The sequence below is a fragment of the Anarrhichthys ocellatus genome, unplaced genomic scaffold (genome assembly GCF_004355925.1).
Source record: "Anarrhichthys ocellatus isolate YVR2014 unplaced genomic scaffold, GSC_Weel_1.0 scaffold9, whole genome shotgun sequence".
In the NCBI taxonomy this organism is placed as follows: Eukaryota; Metazoa; Chordata; class Actinopteri; order Perciformes; family Anarhichadidae; genus Anarrhichthys; species Anarrhichthys ocellatus.
The window spans coordinates 2,581,677-2,599,600 of record NW_022280039.1 but is presented as its reverse complement, the minus strand read 5'-3'; the positions used below and the strand labels follow the sequence as shown (position 1 = coordinate 2,599,600).

General features: G+C 41.6%; 1 protein-coding gene across 11 annotated transcripts in view; it reads left to right on the top strand.

The window, feature by feature from the left end:
* The window catches only part of trpm3 (transient receptor potential cation channel, subfamily M, member 3), a 135,416-nt gene that overhangs the window by 9,611 nt on the left and 107,881 nt on the right, over positions 1-17,924 (top strand). For 10 of the 11 annotated variants that reach the window (XR_004212812.1, XM_031849176.1, XM_031849167.1 and 7 more), the window contains exon 1: positions 213-813. The exons of the other annotated variant lie outside the window; for it this stretch is intronic. Coding sequence is in view for 9 of the 10 variants with exons in the window: in XM_031849176.1 (XP_031705036.1) it covers positions 610-813 (204 nt within the window). In the remaining variant the exon portion in view is untranslated. Of the gene's footprint in view, positions 1-212; positions 814-17,924 lie in introns of those variants that run through there. 11 annotated transcript variants of the gene reach the window in all.

Sequence of the window (17,924 nt, the reverse complement as noted above, 5' to 3'; positions counted from 1 at the left end):
CAATATCGTACCCTCCAACAACCTCCCTCCTTCCCTCTCTCGCTCTTTCCCTTTCCTTTTTTCCGGTTTCTCTCTCTCTCCCTCCCTCTCTCTCTCCCTGCCATTCTCTCTCTCTCTCTCTCTCTCTCTCTCTCTCTCTCTCTCTCTCTCTCTCGATGTGAGGAGGGAAAACAGCATTAACGGCCAAGCCACAGTAACAGCACATGCAACAGTGTGCAGACAGCACCTTCTGCTTTGTCGCCTCTCCTCTCTGACTCCCATCCCTCCCAGAGGAAGGCTTCAGGGAAGAAAAGAAGAGTGCAGGAGTGCAGCTGAGCAGGTGAAGATCTGTTGTCCCGTTCCTTTGATCAAAAGATCAGAAGAGGGAAAAAGTAAAAGAAATAGGGAGAAAGGAGTTGGACTTTTTTCTTGCATAATCTTTTAAAGTGAGGAAGAAGACTGAAAGAAAGAAGAGAGACAGAGACTGAGTGAATCAAGCTTCAGGAGGCAGCAGAGTAGATAATGAATTGAAGATGCCACCTGTGGCACTAGTTTGATTAAAGACCAGCTTCCTCGACTTAGCCTGGGTGCCTCACTTCCCACATCTTTCTGACCACATTTTTAACACCCATGGCTTCCAAGAAGAAGTGGAGTGAGCGGAGGGAGTTGCGCAGGGATCGTCCGTTTTCCACCCGGGATGATTCATCTGTTGCGTCTGGGACATCTGGGCCGGGGCGCCCCACCACCAGGGGGCGCTTCTCAGAGTCGTGGAAGAGGCTCAGCTCCAGAGGGGGCTCCACCAAGAGGGGGGTGCTCAACTCTCAGCAGCCACCGGTAAGATGTTTTGAGGATAAACTGGCCCCCCTCGACATGTCCCCTAAAGATAAATCAATGACCAGGGTTCTGGGGGGGGGGTAAATGGGACAGGAAAGGCTGCTGACAAGATAGCACTTTGCCTGGGTGGGAGTTAAGCAGCAGCGAGGGATTAGGAGGTGAATGGAGTAGAGACATTTAGAAGACTAACACGTTGGTTGATTTGCCAGTTAGGTTATTAAGAATTAAACGAGTCATTCTGTGTTGCCACTTGAGTGATGACCCAAAGTAAGAAGCTGTTTTTGCTCCTGTGCAGTTGTTTTCAGCTTTCAACAGTTTCCCACCTCCTGTTACCTTGGAAACCAGGTACTGCAGTCAGAACACAATATTGTATTTTGTAGTTAGTATTATATGTCCTAAACTTTACAACATAAGCATATTATATTCTTCACCATTTAAGCTGTTGCATATCTTAAAGGCACAACTGTAGCATGTAGTAATGATTCCTATGAAACAACTCTCTGCTGTGTGAACCAAAGATGAGATGATTTGTAAAAACAACCGTCCGTTTTATTGTTTCATAATTCAATGCACAGTGTGAACAGGGTTTGATTAGCTTCGATATTGCCATCTTTATAGATGCTCGGGGATCAGCTAAAATCCTGCCACAGTATTTATAAAAAGAGGGCGTGATGATGATTAGCAAGCCAGCATCGCTAATCAATCAACTTTTGAGGATTGTTACAGTCACAGAAATATCAGTCGAGTAAAAATGAATTGAATATCAACAGAACAACTGACAGCTGGAAGGCTATACATTACTTTAACTAAATTCTCCATTGAAGCTGTTGTGTCACATGTGTAGTACAATTGTTGTGTAGTAGTAGTTTGAGGACAACCTTGAACGACTGGAAGAAAAACATTCCACTTATCAAACTTGTAAATGCTATACCTCAAGACACGGTACAACTGTCAGTATTTGTTAAATTAGGTTTTAAGATTTGCTGTAAAAAAAACAGTGGGATATTGTGAGAGTGGGATTACTTATTTTGGAAACTGGTTGCACACATACTCCCAGACTCTGTCTTGATATCTGTTCCTATTCTCTTTTGTTACTTGACTCCATTCCCATCTTTCTTGTCTCCTGCACCTGCGTCAAGGTGCCGGGGTGCTCGCAGTGCTTCAGAATCGATGTAGACTTTATGTCTTTTGGCAGCATCTGTCGGGCTGGTGGGGAAAAAAATTCTCCGTGTGGATCTGATGGATCCGGTTCCCATCTATTTTTGAAATGTGGAACTTCGCTGGTGTTTATGGATCGAGGTCAGAATAACTAATGCTCATTGCTAGCATGGTGCTCACGGACTATCATGCTTAGCCAATCTGTGGGGTGATATTTGGCAGAGATATCTGAGCCGGGAGATGTGTGGGAGACAGAGATATGCACGGTTGGGGATACGAGATCCACTTCTGGTTTTTCAGTTATGCCCCAGTAACCAGTGCTATTTGGAATTGCACACATATACTGCTATAAAAATATCAGAGGACGTGTTTTTTTATTCTTACTTTGAGGAAGTGGGCTGTCAGACAGTTTTGTCACAGATGTTAATAGGGCTTATATAAATGCAGATGTGGATTTTTTAAAAATGTAATCATCGTATTTTATAAAAGTAGTGCTAGTGTCTGTGCTCCAGTCTGCTTCTCGAGCTGCATTCATCTTTGTGTGTGTGTGTGTGTGTGTGTGTGTGTGTGTGTGTGTGTCTGTGTTCACAAAGAGAAGCTAAGCTTGATCCTCTGGGATTTGTGTTGCTTGGATATGAACAGCAGAGTGATACTACCACAACACCTCTGCTAGTCTCAAATAGACACTTTGAATCATTAGTCAGTTGTAATAGCCGTGTGTGTGTGTGTGTGTGTGTGTGTGTGTGTGTGTGTTACTGAATGAGTGTTGCTGTGTATGACTTGACTTGAATGAGTGCAACAGAGAGTGAAGGATAACAATTGGAAGAGACAGTGAGTGAGATAATTACTCTACAGGCGCTTTGAGAATCCAATTCTCCGTGATAGTGCTGAATGAGTGAAGGCTGAGGAGGATTAGAGGCCAAGACAGAAGAGTCGGTATGATTCTGTCAGAGTGTGAATCTATTCCTCTCTGATAAATCGAATTGCATTTAGTTACTTTGCAAGACAAACAAATAATCAAATATTAGAAGTTGTTGGGTTTTTACTGGCAGAATTGGTAAATACTGTAAAAGGCTCTGGTCTGTACACCTGTGTGAACAGACTGAGGTTAAAATGTGGTCACAGCAGGCAAAGAACACGTGCAACGAAAAAAACAATTACGAAGGCTCAGCTGCATAAGTTCTCAGTAAGCCGTTCCAATGAGCCAATAGTGCACAATAACAGAACCCAGAATCTGAAACGCCTAAATAAACTGCAGTTGCTGCTTATTAATATTAGAGATTAACCCTGTGCTCTTCCTGCTGTGACATGCTGAAATGAAAAATGTCTATCGGCAGTAATACATAGAGCAGTATCCACAGATGGATACATACTGTTACTGCCACTTTCTAACATCAAAGTCAAGTTGGGTGGTGCCACCAGTATATGTTTGCATGACATGCTTTGCACACTGCAACTGTTATGTTGTGATTTCCTTTACAAAGTTCTGGAGTCCGATGTTTTCTCCTGTGTTGGATATGTTGTGAATGATTCAAAGTAAAGTGGAGGCGGTGGTGGAGACAAAGTTGTTGCTTTATATTTTTGAGAGGTTATGACAAATTTCACAATTCCATTTGTTTTGGATCTGTGATTTTGAGTCAGTGAAGCCATTGATCTGACTATTGTACATTTTTTGCAGTATTCGTTAGTAGTCTCCAGTCCCTTCAGACGAAAATATTCTTCAGGTATAAATTGCGTCAGCATGTCGGTTTGCGTAGGTTTTGTGTGTTTGACTGTAGAGGTGCGAATCTTCACTGGTCTCACATTACAAAAACAAAACATAAATCTTTTTACAGTGCAGTGCATTTCCTCAGTGGTCTTTAGTCGCTCTGATTAGGCCCATTGGTGCTCACTATGTTTGTCACTATATGTTGTGTCTCTCATGTTAAGAAAAACTAATAACCAATTCAAAGTTAAACCATACTACATATTGATTTTAACGGAAAAACTCACAGAGAAGAGTAGTTCCAAAGCTAAAAAGGCTTTGAGTAAAGCCTGTGGCTCTGCTCCAGCATCACAAGAGAACATGTATCGGTGTCAGTATAAATAAGTTATCAAAACAGTGCTTATTTATCATGCTTTCATATGAACTACCTTGCTTTGTTTATTGATGTTGTTCTGAGTGACTAAACAATATTGCTTCTGAGTTGAACTTATGCATCTATCTAACTACTTAAATGTGCCCACTTGACATTTCGTCTTTGCATCAGTTATAATGTCCCACAACATGTGTGTTACACGTTCGCTGAAGCGGCTAAAATCTGTATTTTAGTGATAATGTGTCAAATGAGACGATGTGAACATATCCAAAAACATCAGTTATTACAGGTTAAATGTGACACTTTGTTACTCTGTCACCAAAACAATATATATTATAATTACACTACAAACGTAACAAGCTCGCCACCTGATGCACGTTACACATATGCATTCTTCTGTAATAAGGGCACTAATTACTGTTGATTCTTCACCGCTGCATTGCAAGAAAAAGAGCAGGTTTGTTTTTTTAAATTGAAAATTCCATTTGTTCTTTTGGTATCTCTTGTACCCAGGGGAAGCACACCGGAAAATGTGTAAATGCTTGTATTGGCTTGTCATTACAATGAACCCAAGTGTGATATTACTTCATGAGCTCTGAAAGAAGCAAAGAGTTTTGGCGGTTACTGTGGAAACGGTGCATGGTTCAGCAATTTGTGTTATTTTTTGAAAAGGGATGCTTTTAGAAGAATGATCAGTGGCTCCCACATTTAAAAGTGTTTTCTGTGGGTTGTAGTAGGATGTCTGGCATTTGTTCTTTAGCTGCTTGTTAGCACAATCAGCCAAATAGCAACGTTTTAACAGATCAGTTCAGGTTCAGAGCCCTGTTGGGTGCCTGGAAAATGTCTCGCCCCCTGCAAAGCTTGAATTCAACCCATTTGATCATGGCCGTGAGATCAAGTTCATTGGTATGCTAAAACATGCAGTGCCAAAAAAACCCAAACATAGCTATTATACGACTATACAACCTCAGATGCAGCAAAGCATCAGTGTGTCCCTGCTGGAAGAGGGAGATCAGTGGAGAGGGAGATCAGTGGGAAGAGCTTCCTGTCTGTCAACACATTCAGCGATTCATTGACAGGTGTAGACAGGCGGTGTCGTGCAGTCCTCGGGTCAGTTGAGGTGTTGCAGCATGTAGTGTTGTTCCAAGGTGAGTACCTTGTCTACTGATTTCGGTGTGATTGTGGAGGGAGACACTGTCTTGGCCTTGTCTTTTTTATTTAGTCATGAAGACACGTAAAAAGCATAAACATACAGTCTCTTAAGTAACTTAACAAGAGAGGTTGACCTGCTAACTCTGTTGTTATCAAGGAGAGCTCAGAGATAGGGCATCTGTAGCTGTCAGGATGAATACTATTATTGTGCTAATTGTTAGTATCCTGTCTGCCTTGCATCATTCCTGGTGCTGCAGCATAGAATATAATAGTTTGTAGAATTCAAGTTTAGAATAGTTTGAGTTATTTAAATGTTTTTTTTTGTTCCTGCTACCAGAATAGGCCATTTGCGTCTATTTACTTTTGTGGGTTCAGTTTGCTGCAATCAGTCAAGTATCTTCAAAGAAATGTGCCGACCAGCAGGTTGAAGCATGCGTGTGCAACAAGCAAGGCTGCAGCTCCGATGTTGTGTTCACAGTGGACAAAACAAGGACAGTCCCAAACACTGACAATATTAAAGAGATGAGGAAAAACACCCCAGTGCGATAAAGATGAACTTTATGAAATACTTACTCAAGCAACACTTCCAGATGCTCTCGTACAGAGCAGAGATCCTCAGCGAGTGCAGAGCATGTTATGATAAATACATCTCATGATGAATATGTCTCATCATCAACAAAGGCTCACAGTGGCCTCCACTCATGGTGTAAATAGTAAAGTAACTTAGTGTAAATATGATCTAACATCAACAGATCACTAAATATCAAGTATAAAGTTATGGAGGTCATACAAAATATATTTTACTACTTAATTCTTGCTGCTATGTTGACACAGAGCTTCTGGTTCCCCCTTGTGGGTCCTGCTGTGAACGACTCATTATTAAAGACCATTGAGCACACACGTATGTTTCTAACGTGACCAAGAAATTGTGTTAGATAGGAAGGCTAACAATAGCTAATTTACCGATGTATGCGTGGGTGATGTGCCTAACTACTGAAAGGTAGTGTAAAACCAAGTGTGAAGAAAGATGGACTCTACAGATGGTCTGGTTAATGGCATTTGCTTGAATTCTACTTACACTGTTATTGTCTCAGTTTGACTTGAGCAACTTCCAGCTCCAAGTCTCTCATTAAAATGAATGAGGAGGACTGGGGTTTTTCAAGCAGTGTTAATGTTAGTCTGAACGTAACCTTACTATTAAAAAATGTATTAACTTAATCTCACATAAATCATGGGCAGTGATTCTTCTTATCTATGGACAAAGTGTTCGTTCACTAAGGTGTAGGTGTCAGTTTGTGCAAGTGAGTCATCCAAATCTGCATGTGTTCATAAATCCTGAGTCTGCAACTCAGAGACCCGCACCAGCATGGACAATTCCACCTCTGCTAGTCCCTGAAGGCTATGTTGCTTCTTATACTATACATTAGATTAGTGAGATTGCTTTTAGTGATTCTAAACGTTTCCAGTAATGTCACTGCAAGAAATATCTCGGAACATTTAGGGGCAAACCATGACAAAGGAAACATAACTAAACTTTTAGCTTCTGAAATAAGAAGCCGCCGTTCCTTGTGAAAGAGCTCAGCGTGTCTCAGCTGTCGTCTCTGATCTGCTCTCTGCTATGTTCATATTTTAGAGAATATAATTAACATTTTCTTCATCATTGATGACTTATTTCATCTATCAACTGCTATTAATCAGAATGTAAATGTCCTGCGAATAAAACTGCAATCCTTACATCTCATGTACTTAAGCAAATATTGATTTCTCCCTTTCTGGGCCGTAAACTATTATAACTTATGAAAAGACAATTATGAATTTATGCCTTCTTATTTAGAGATTAACGGTACATCATTCTCCATCCTGCAGTTCGAATTTGTTACTTAGACGGGGAAGCTATTCTCATTCATAAATAATGAAGTGGCTGTAAAGTTAAATGAAATCCATCTCTACCAATTGTTTTATCCATCTCCATAAAAATGTCCCCACAGATTGCTGCATAGCACCGCTGTAACACACGACAATGACTTGCTTGTCTTGATCTCGCCTCATGATGACTATAGACGCCATGTCGGGTTTGTGTGTCTGTACTCAGCCAAAGATTATTTGTGAGGGAGGAACCTCTAGTTTGTAAAACAGCTGTTAAATAATAAGTGTTTTTGAAGATTCAACAGATACGTCTTGTCATATCAATGATTTAAGATGATCAGCTTAAAAGGAAGTAGCTCATGTAGAATAAGGTGTGCCAAAGTCAAAAGACAACACCTGCTTTTTCAAAGTGTCGGATACATATTTAATCATCAGCATTGCATATCCTTTGCTCCTATATATATTATATATATATATATATATATTATATATATATAAGGTATTGGGATCAGATTGGGATCAGGGCCAAAAACACTTACATTATCCTCTGTATCTGTCAATTATAACTACTAAATAAGACCATGAAATGTATGAGTTATTTTTAAATACTCATATTGTTAAATACACATTCATACGCATCATTTTCTTAAAGGCATTCTTGATTGTAATACATAATCAACAGCGTGGGTACAGAAACCCACGCTACCCACAGCCTTCTGTAAATCATAAGCCCGTCGTAATTACACCTCATACTAATTAAAGATAAATTAAGTAGCAAAGGGAAACAAACAGATGAGAGAGTCATCTGGCTCTAGGGTAGTGGGTGGTAGATGGACAGAGACAGATGTGTAAACACATCAAGTGCCCTGTAACCACAGCAGCATGTAAACCAGGGAGTACAAGCAGGAGAAAAAAAAGAAGCCAGAATGTCAAAAAGTAATTTTTCTTTCATTTAAAGGCAATAGTATCAGTAGTCGTAAGTGGTCTCTTTCCGTAACTGTCAGGCCACTCCTGAGACTTTCATTTCACTCTCGGTGGGGCTGAGTCATAACAAACCTGAGGCTGTGCTGCTGGCATGCCAACACAGCCAAGTCCTCAACATTTTAATCTGCTTAACACACGTTTCAGTGGCAGACCGTTAGTACAAATAAGCTGGTTATTTAATGGCAGTGATGGTGTGTGTGTGTGTGTGTGTGTGTGTGTGTGTGTGTGGAGGGTGTTGACTGACATCCGTAGCAACAGTAGCTTGGAAACAGCACCAAGTATCATGTTGAGTTTGCTAAAGCAGTGAACGTGGTGGGAGGTGTTAGATAGTGGGAGAATGTGCTGAGGAGACAAAGCATCTTTTGGGAGGATGAAAGAACTTATTTGTATGTGATTGTGTGTGTGCGTGTGTGTGTGTGTGTGTGTGTGCGTGAGAGTGAGACAGAGGAGAGCGAGTGAGTGATACAGATGGACCTTTAACTGTTAGAGCTTTGAGTAGGCAGGTTTAATTTTGAGACGTCGAAGGGTGTTAGGTGTTACAAATGAAAGTGGTACATTTTATCTATCTCTTTCTCTCTATCTCTCACACACACAAACACTTCAGAGAGATGATGTGGATGGTGAACTTTTTGTTGGGGGGGGGGGGTGTTAGAGAGGACAAAACGAACTCTGGCAATGAAAAGGAAAAGGGGAGCAATAGGACCGGGTTTGATAAGGTCGCATGGCAAACTTTTGTTGCCATGAGAGTTGGCCTGATAGACATTTTATGTGTGTGTGTTTGTGTGTGTGTGTGTCTATGTGTGTCTGTGTGTGTGATTATGTGTGTGTAAACATGGACTGCCTGATGGAAGGTGTATCCTGACCACCGCTCATCACCATCGCTGCAGTTTGACTCAAGTTGACTCTCTGATGCCAGAACCCGCCAAGTTCCACTGAACTATTTGTGAATTTGCCTGCACTGTCTGCCCTAAATGTCTAAAAATAGATGAAAGGAGCTGACACGTGTTTGTAGATGAAATCCCACATCCCGCATTCTTTTCTTGTAGTCTTGACAATGCCACGCAGACAAAAACATATGCATGGGAACATATGTGACCGTCAACATTCTAGATTTAATTTGGCTTTTATTTATTGCTCTCTTCTTTCTCTCTGTTTCATTTTTTCTCCGGCTTCATTTTACTAATCTGCAGATCCATTCAACCCCCATCTCTTTCTGAGAGGGAGAGATATTATGACAGCTCTATAATCCTTTCTCTCTGCAAGGATTTTGGATCATTTGTTGAAGCGAACTGTAAGAGACCACTGTGAGCATCTAATGAATTCAATTGAGAAGCTGTTTTTCCACTGTACCACTCTGACTGCAGTGTGCTATCGTCCTTAAGTTAGCTTTGTCCACACTGTGCTCCTGGCCTTCCAGGCCAGGGCACTGAATCAGAGTGGCAGGGGATATAGAAGTGAAATCACTTATTTGCACACATTATCACGCCAAAGTGAAAGAAATCCACTCTACCTGGAGTGCAGGATTAAAAACTAGTGTGGGTTTCTTATCTATTCCACAGCTGGTTGGATGACACACACACACACACACACACACACACACTGTACACACACAGAGAAATAATGAACATTTAGAAGAAACCAAATGATCACACCCGATATGACCAGAAGGTGCGTAATGTTCACTCGTGTTCATTATCACCAGTTAGCATGGAGTAAACACATATTTATAAACAGAGGGCACGGTGACTTGGCCAAGCAATGCATGGTCTCTTACAAAAACACGTGATTTGAGGTGCACCCTTATGGATTTGTCAGATTACTGGCATGGGTCCTGATCAAAGCTTTTTTAAACCCTCGTCTAAGCAGCCTTGCTCTGAATTCCTTCCGCTAATTTATCCTCACTCAGACAGAGGAGGAGAGGAACAGAAGTGGAGAGAGAGACACAGACGGAAACGTTTCAGAAATGCCCAGTCATGCCCCAACTAAAACAGCTTCCATTAAACAGTGCACATTAGATTACAACTGTTTTGTATGCAGAAATAAATGATAAGTTTTAGTATTTCTGATCCCTCACTCCTTTCAGTAGATTTTGGTGCAGTGTGTTGATGTCACGAACAAAGCTTTACTATGAGATCTCTACCGGCAACACAGCCACGCTTAGCTGTTTTAAAACCTGAGCTCTAGACTATTCTTTATTTCTTTAAGTCAGATAAGGCAGCTTGCCTCCTCCGTAGTGTGTTATTAGAAGCCCTGGTATTTTTAGTATGCCGAAAATATCAATATTTCACGAGCAGTCAGGTGTTATCCAGTCTGTGTTTACTCCTGGTTCTCCTCAAACCTGTTTCCAAACCTAGAATGAGAAAACCCGATAGAAGGATGTCCCGTCTCTTTCATGTAAATGTAGATATTCTCATTTATGCAAATGTAGACATGTTTGAGTAGACATCCGATGATCTGAAACCTGTGTTGCAGCCTGTCTTTGAACTGTGGCTTTGAAGCTCTTTTTTTCTGACGCCAGGACCTCTGGGCTTTAAGGTAAAGCCTATCCTCGTACGCGTTTCCTGGTGTAGCGGTGTGGCAATAATGGTAGCCATAAAAACCATTACCAGGGGCCCCGGGGCCAGTGGGCTGAGTCTAGCTTTATTACACTGACCCCGCAAGACGGTAATTACACTATGTCTACGTTGCTACAGCAACATCGAGCTTTTTAACGGCTAATGCAGAATTTATGTCAAGGGATTTTGTTTTCATACACACTATTGCAGGCAAGCGTTCAGTGTGTGTGTGTGTGTGTGTGTGTGTGTGTGTGTGTGTGCGTGTGTGTGTGCGTACGTCAGTTTTTGTAGCACTTGTGTGTTAGTGTGACGCCTTCTCAGTTGGGGACTCATTTCAAAGACGCAGGGAGAAAATGGAGGAGGTGGACCCATTAGCTGTACCGTCCACTATTTCACCTCACTGGTTCCATCCACTCAGCTGAGGGCTGAGCCCCGGATTTTAGGACAACCTGGAAACACAAGCTGCGTCAAACACTCAGTAGCCAGGAGCTTTTAGATACAACTGATCCAAAGTCTGCCTTCATGGCCAGAGGGAAATCATGTCATCAAAATTGCAGGAGCCTTATGGCTCGTGCTTGTCTTTTACAAGCTAATATTGGCATGTTTGGAATTAGTTTAGTGAGTGGGTCTTTTTTCTAAAGGTAGAAATGTGATGAATATAATTATAATATTCTTTACTCAAGCCTTTAAAAATCTTTCGGGCTTTTAGAGTTTCACTAAAAGTTTCCTAACTTGATCCTGGATTTAATTAATGATTCAAAAGTTTAGTAAAACCACACAGAGTGCTGAAGAATGAGGCTTTAGCAGTATGGGGGCGAAATGAGTGACTGTTCATTAAAGTGGCCTCTGACACTGAGCCTTGTCTGCATTGCTCTGTTGACTCAGAAGATTAGATCGGCAAGCACTAAAACTAATCTGGATTTATAGATTTCTCTCCCTCTCTCTCTCTCTCTCTCTCTCTCTCTCTCTCTCTCTCTGTGTCTGTGTAGTGTAGTGTGGTATTTGCTCTATTTCTCCATTGAGCACTGGACTGACAGGACTTTGGGGCTTCAGGTAATACCAGATGGGCACTGCACATATCTCCTTGCCGAGCGAGAGAGAGAGAGAGAGGGAGAGTGAGAGAGCGAATAAGAGAGAGGAGAGAAACATCTTAAAGAGAGGGAGGCACCACCACATTAGCTTTTGTTTGAAATGACTGTGCAGATGGATCACCCTCCTCTCTGACTCAATATCTTCTGCTGCATTTTTTCTGTATTTTATAAGAAATTGAACTTGCCTAAACTCCGATGATAGTGGGTTAACCAGGTCGCAAATCAAGACTGTGGATGGAACCTCTCCCGACCCTGCAGGACATGAAATCACACAGGTGCTCATCATAGACGGGGCTGTGGCCAAAAGTGAAGAATTTTGAAATACTACCAATTTAAATCAGCAGTCTATGCTAATGTGCTGGCGTTTGTCTCCTGCATCATCGACAGTAATTGCAGCAGCTGGCCCCACCATAGGCCATTATAATATCTGGAGTGCAGGTTTCAGTCTTTTTTTTCCCCCCTGAGGCATATCACATGTAGCCATTGCATTATCTTCCATTACTAAGAAGTCAACTCTTCCTTCCAAGTCCAGCAAGCTCACTCATCCGTCATCTTTAGTTGAAAGTTAGTACTGTAGATGGGAAAGACTGAAAGTCCCGAAATGTTTCAAGACAAAAACTACATTCATATTATTAGTTAAGTCATGTGCCCTCGGTTGAGAAACACTTGTTGTTACTAGTTAGTTGTGCTTTTTGATTCTTACTTCATAGATAGAACTTAATTATAGATGCGCTGTGATCTGAATTGCCACGGTGGACAGTTGTTGTTGAATACAAATAAAACACACTTTTCTCATTTCTGCTGAGAGATTCAGTTGGAAAATTGAATGTGAGGGCTTGAATCGCTTCAGCTGCTTTAATGCAGCCACATTATTGCAAAAGCCATTCAGTGTTGGCGTCAGACAAGTATATGCATGAAATGAGTATACCACAGTGTTTATCTTAAATGGTTGTGGCTCTTCATTCATTCCTCTCCCATTCCCTCTCTGTTTTTTTTATATCATTGGATGATTCTGGGATCCTAGCAGTCATGGTGAGGTTTAGGGTTATAGTGCTCGCTGTTTGATAAAGGGCTTATTGCTGTGTTGATGTCTTGGGTAAACCATTCATGGCAGAAAGGGTGAATGCAGCACAGAGATACTCCTCTTTATACTGAGGGTTTACATGTCATCAGATTCCCAGTGTTATGGTCACTTGGTAAACGTTGGCCTGTTACAAGGACCATTCCAAATAAATAATACATTTATCAAGAGTATAAAGCCACTAATTTTGTTTCCTGACGTTGTGAAGTATTCGCTCTTTCATGTACTTGATTAATAGCATAATAGTTTTGCCGTCAGCGCAGGCAGGAGGACAATTTGCAGGGAAGTTTGCTCTGAACTTCTTTTTTCCTCATTAAAACTTCCTTTGACAAAGCTATCTTATGAAGAATTGTTGGTCACCATGAACCTCAAATCATTGACTTTGGGATAATGGAAATATTTGACTGAAAAGAATAAAACCAATATTCTGATAGTGCACCCTCAGTGCTTACAGCCTAACTAATGACATGCGGACAGTATCGATCAAAGTGAACTGTTCGTAGATGTAGTAGTATTTTAACCTATGCATACAGTCCACAGCCTAGGTGGCATATTACTACAAAATGATTCTCTCTCCATGGACCACCGGTAGTCCCTCGAATATAATTCATTATTATTCATTGCCAATTACATGGAGTTCTTGTGATTGCGCCACGCTGAGTGCTGTTTATGTCTGCCTCAGTTCTGGAGATGTTTAAAGCTGCTTTTCAACGACGGCTGCAAATACATACACACACACATATTCAACTGCTGATGAAACATGCATACTGTGCACTTACTATAATTGCCGTACCTCTTGTGAACTCTATTATGATCTTCCCACATTTGAACTGGTTGTGTTGTTAAAAGAGCGTAGTGTGCTCTCATTTGGTGTATGATATGCTTTTAAACACAGAGCGGCGTTTCTGTGTGGATGGTGTCCCCCTTTTCTTCATAGTTTACATGTTACTGAGCTATTAATGAAAGTATTCATTAGTTAGTTTGTCGGATTTCTGTCAGGTTGTATGACAAGACAACACGATAAAACACACGGCTGTAGTTACAAAGTCACTACGTTCAATCTTGTCTGGATGAGCAAATATCTTTAAGTCAGAGAGATCTAATTTATGGGATGCATTTCATGTGGTTATGGTGATCCAGTATCTCAGCTGTGAATCTGATGGTGCTCGTCCTTGTTCTACTGCAATTACGTAGTCGTGAGGTGCTTGTGGTTTTGCTATTTCCTATTATGGGGAATGCCAAATGCCACATAAATAATTTCTACTGCAGAGAAAAGAAGATAGACTCTCGCTGTTCCTTTGTCAACGACCGCACAGCGTGAAGTAATATGTGCTAAACTTAAAGGTTGAATTTATCTGGAGGAAAGCTTGTTGAAGTTCTCCTTCCTTCCATGATACCAAACTTTCAGTGTTAAATTGTCAACTCCTTCTTCTCCCATCTACCTCGTAGCTGGTCTCATCAACCTATCGTACAGTGTTCCACAACGCAACCCTTCATGTCCCTGTCATCACATCCTCTGTATCTACCTACCTACCTTCCACCTCTGTCCTGTTAGTGCCACTTGTGTCTCTCTTAACAGAAACTATAGATAGACTGACATTATTATGAAGAGAGGCAGAAAGAACATGCAGGTGTAATGGGATCATCTATAAGGTATGTTTGCTCTACAACCAACTCTGTGTCATTGCAGCTCAATGCCACCAGCGCCCAACTTACCCGCTCACCCAACTTCAAAACTCCACCGCTCGTTCAGCGTCAGTAGCAAATGAATTGAAAGCAAAGTTTTTGCCCACTGTATCCAAACACACTTCTCTTTCCATCCCTCTCCAGATTGCTCTGTTAGCCACGTTCCACAAACGGTAAAGTGCTGTGTTGTGTGGCTGAGTGCAGGATGAGTCATTCAACATTTGAAACCGTTTTACAGAAGAGAAAGACAGGGATTTGATGGGGATTTCTCCCGATGCTCAGGTAAATTTAATTTGACAGGTAAACTGAACTTTACTCATCTGAAATAACATTATGTTAAGCTGCGATAAAGGATGGAGACACGGACAACCCCTGCAGGCCATTATTTCTAATTAGTCTATTACCTCTGCCTTAACTTACAGCGCTGCTGTTTGTCAGCAGTTGTTTGCACCTGCCGATAACATTTAGCCGCACTGCTGGAGGCCTAAATGTCAGAGCTGAAAAATGTGGACCTGATATTGGGGGTGTGAAGACAGATACTCGATGTGACAGCTTGGGGGGCATGAGTAACAACATTTGAGTTTATTAGGCTCAAGAGTTGTTACAGATGTTTTAGGAAGCTTTAAACTGCAATAGGCCATTGGCATATGAGCATGCGCAAGTGCCTGATAGTGAGAGATGGTGAGTAGCAAAAAAAAGTGGAGAAAACAACACATTTTGAGAGCTATTTATGTATGTAAGTGTGTGTGTTGTGTGCGGTTCTATCCCGCAGGCTAATAATCATTGCCTCTCTCCAGATGGAAAAGTGTACCCGACTCAGCGGAGGTCTTCCTGCTTCCTCAGGGCAAGGGTAGTAGGGGGTAGTCATGTGTGTGTGTGTGTGTGGGTGTTTGCGTGTGTGTGTGTGTGTGGGTGTGTGTGGAGGTGGTGTGTGTGCATTGGGTTTGAGTGCATATGCAGGGAGGTATTGAACTGTCACTTATGGAGAATCCTCCAGGGGACGAGCATCGCTAAGAGAAGAGGGAGAGGAGGCCAAATTAGATTCAAGGCTTTTGGCACCATCAATCTTCAACAGACAACTTTGTTATCACTGTTGTCACTTGTTTTACTGAAAAACTGACAGTGTATATATGAATGATATAAGAATCATTCATATATTTGAGAAAATCTCCAATTTACATGTAGTATGAACTGTACCAGTGAGGGCTTTTTATTTATTTATTTGTTTTACCAGTGTATATTAGCTCAGTTACTCTATATAGGGATTTTTGATTTTTCCCTTCCGGTTTGTGTGAAGAACACAGGACAGGCGTTTTACAGAGCAATTATGTATACTGTCGCAGACAAAAAGCTGTGTGCAGGCACCTTTTTCCTCTCTCTCTTCCCCTTGCTAGTTCAGTTCAATTCAGTAGTTTTTTCACAGGACTCCAATTAATAGGTTTTGTATAAAATACAACAATAACATTCCACAAATCTATCTCTTTCACTCAGGCAGACACTCACTGATATCCACTCTTTCTCAAGCATTTTTCACATAAACACCAAGGGCAAGCTTCACATTTTCAATGAGCGAGAGCAGCTTCTCTGGAGCTCCTTGGCTTTGTTTGAATGACAGGTGGAAATGGGCTTCTTTCACACCGCTGTCACAGTGCAGATAGGCGATGTCACAAGGTCTACCTGTAGCAGAAATGTCTCCGAGTAGCAGTGAGCTATACAGAACACCCACTCAGTGTTATTACACATAGGTGTGCTCACACATATTCATACACGGCAAATGATGGAAAATACAGTTTCTTCACGACCACTTGTTGGTTGAGTGTAAATTATTCAGACGTTCACCGATGCACACACACATTTACACATTCCTACATCTACATAATATGACATAAACCCACATCTATAGGCGGGAGAGCAAAGTGTTGGCACAGTATTCGTGCTATGCTTACAGGGCAGTGTCTGTTAAAGTTGATAGTATTTTCTGTTGTGATTCTTGTATAAAAATGTATTTCACCTCGATCTCAATTTGGTGTAAAATAAATAACCATTTAATGTCATTTTCCCACTTCATCTGAAAACGTGAGGGACAAAACATTTTTCGGATATGTATTTATTTTGCCTTCACCATCTGATACAAGCTCTTGGCGTAGAAGCACTTAAGTAATTCACAGTAAATTGCCTCCCTCATCTGCCAAGTTAAGCTCCCATTGGGAGAAATGAACCACCATGAGAGAGTTGAATCGCATCTTGTCTGGTCTTGTTCTTTCCCAGGGCTTTAATACCTTTTAATGTTGTGATAATTAGTGCAGCCAAGAAGAGTGAGAGGATAAAAAAACAAAAACATGACACTGTGTGCAGCAGGTGTGTTGAACCGGTGCCCCCTGGTGGTTGCAGTGTGTAAGTTGCTTGTTTGGCGTTAAAATAATGCAGACTTGACCTCATCTGCCCAGTATTCTGATGCATTTACTAATGCAAAGGCTGCCTCTCTGGTTCTACTGTTGTAAAGAAACTGGTAGTTTGAAAACGATTCAGAATGTTTTATTGTAGCAGCATATAGGGCTCAGGCTTGAATGACAGGACCGAGGCTGGAAAGAGCATTGTGCATTAGAAGGTTGCCATCTAGAGGCGGGATGCAGGCAGTGCAGAGTGATGCACTGAGCTGGATGTGTTTGCTGAACCATTTCATGGGGTGAGATGGAGAAGTGTGAAGCGAAAGGGTTAGGAGGGGAAAAGGCACACTCTCATGCTACGCCGGTCCTACCACCACCTCCTCCCTCACACAGACACACATACACACACACACACACACACACACACCATCTCCACAGTGACTAGCTGTGCGGTTGACAGGCAGATCTCCCAGAGGTCTCGGTGCTCCCCAGGGGAGCCGGTGGTCAGTGAGGTGGATATTCTTAATGTCAGTCCCTGACTGTCAGGGCAAAACACCTACTTACTGTGAAGTGGTGACTGAAGAGAGTCATTACTACAGTGAAATAACTATTATTAATGTATTAGGATAACATTCCAGCGATGTGGCCACATATCATTCAAGGTTCCCTTTTTAAATTTAATGCCCCAGCTAAACTTGAGAATGCGTTGTTCAGGTATGTTCAGATATTTTGATGCTTAATGCAACAACATTCATATTGACATTTATTTGAAAACATTTTTTTTTTTTTATCGTGACAATTTGTAGTACATCTAACAGGAGGCGTGATGTGTTGTCATCAACACCCGTAAACCCATTTTTTCCCCTACACCAGAGAATCACTGAATCACTCCTCAGCTCGTCCAATCATGCCAAATCTCTCACAAAGAGAGTTTTCAGGGTGTGGGTCTGCATGAGTGTGTCATCATGGAAAAATGTGGTCCTTGAAACACACACTGTAGCAGGAACTGAGTACTTTGCCAGGTGTTCATATCTCTGTGTCTCTGTCTGACCCGTGGACAGGTTATGTCACAT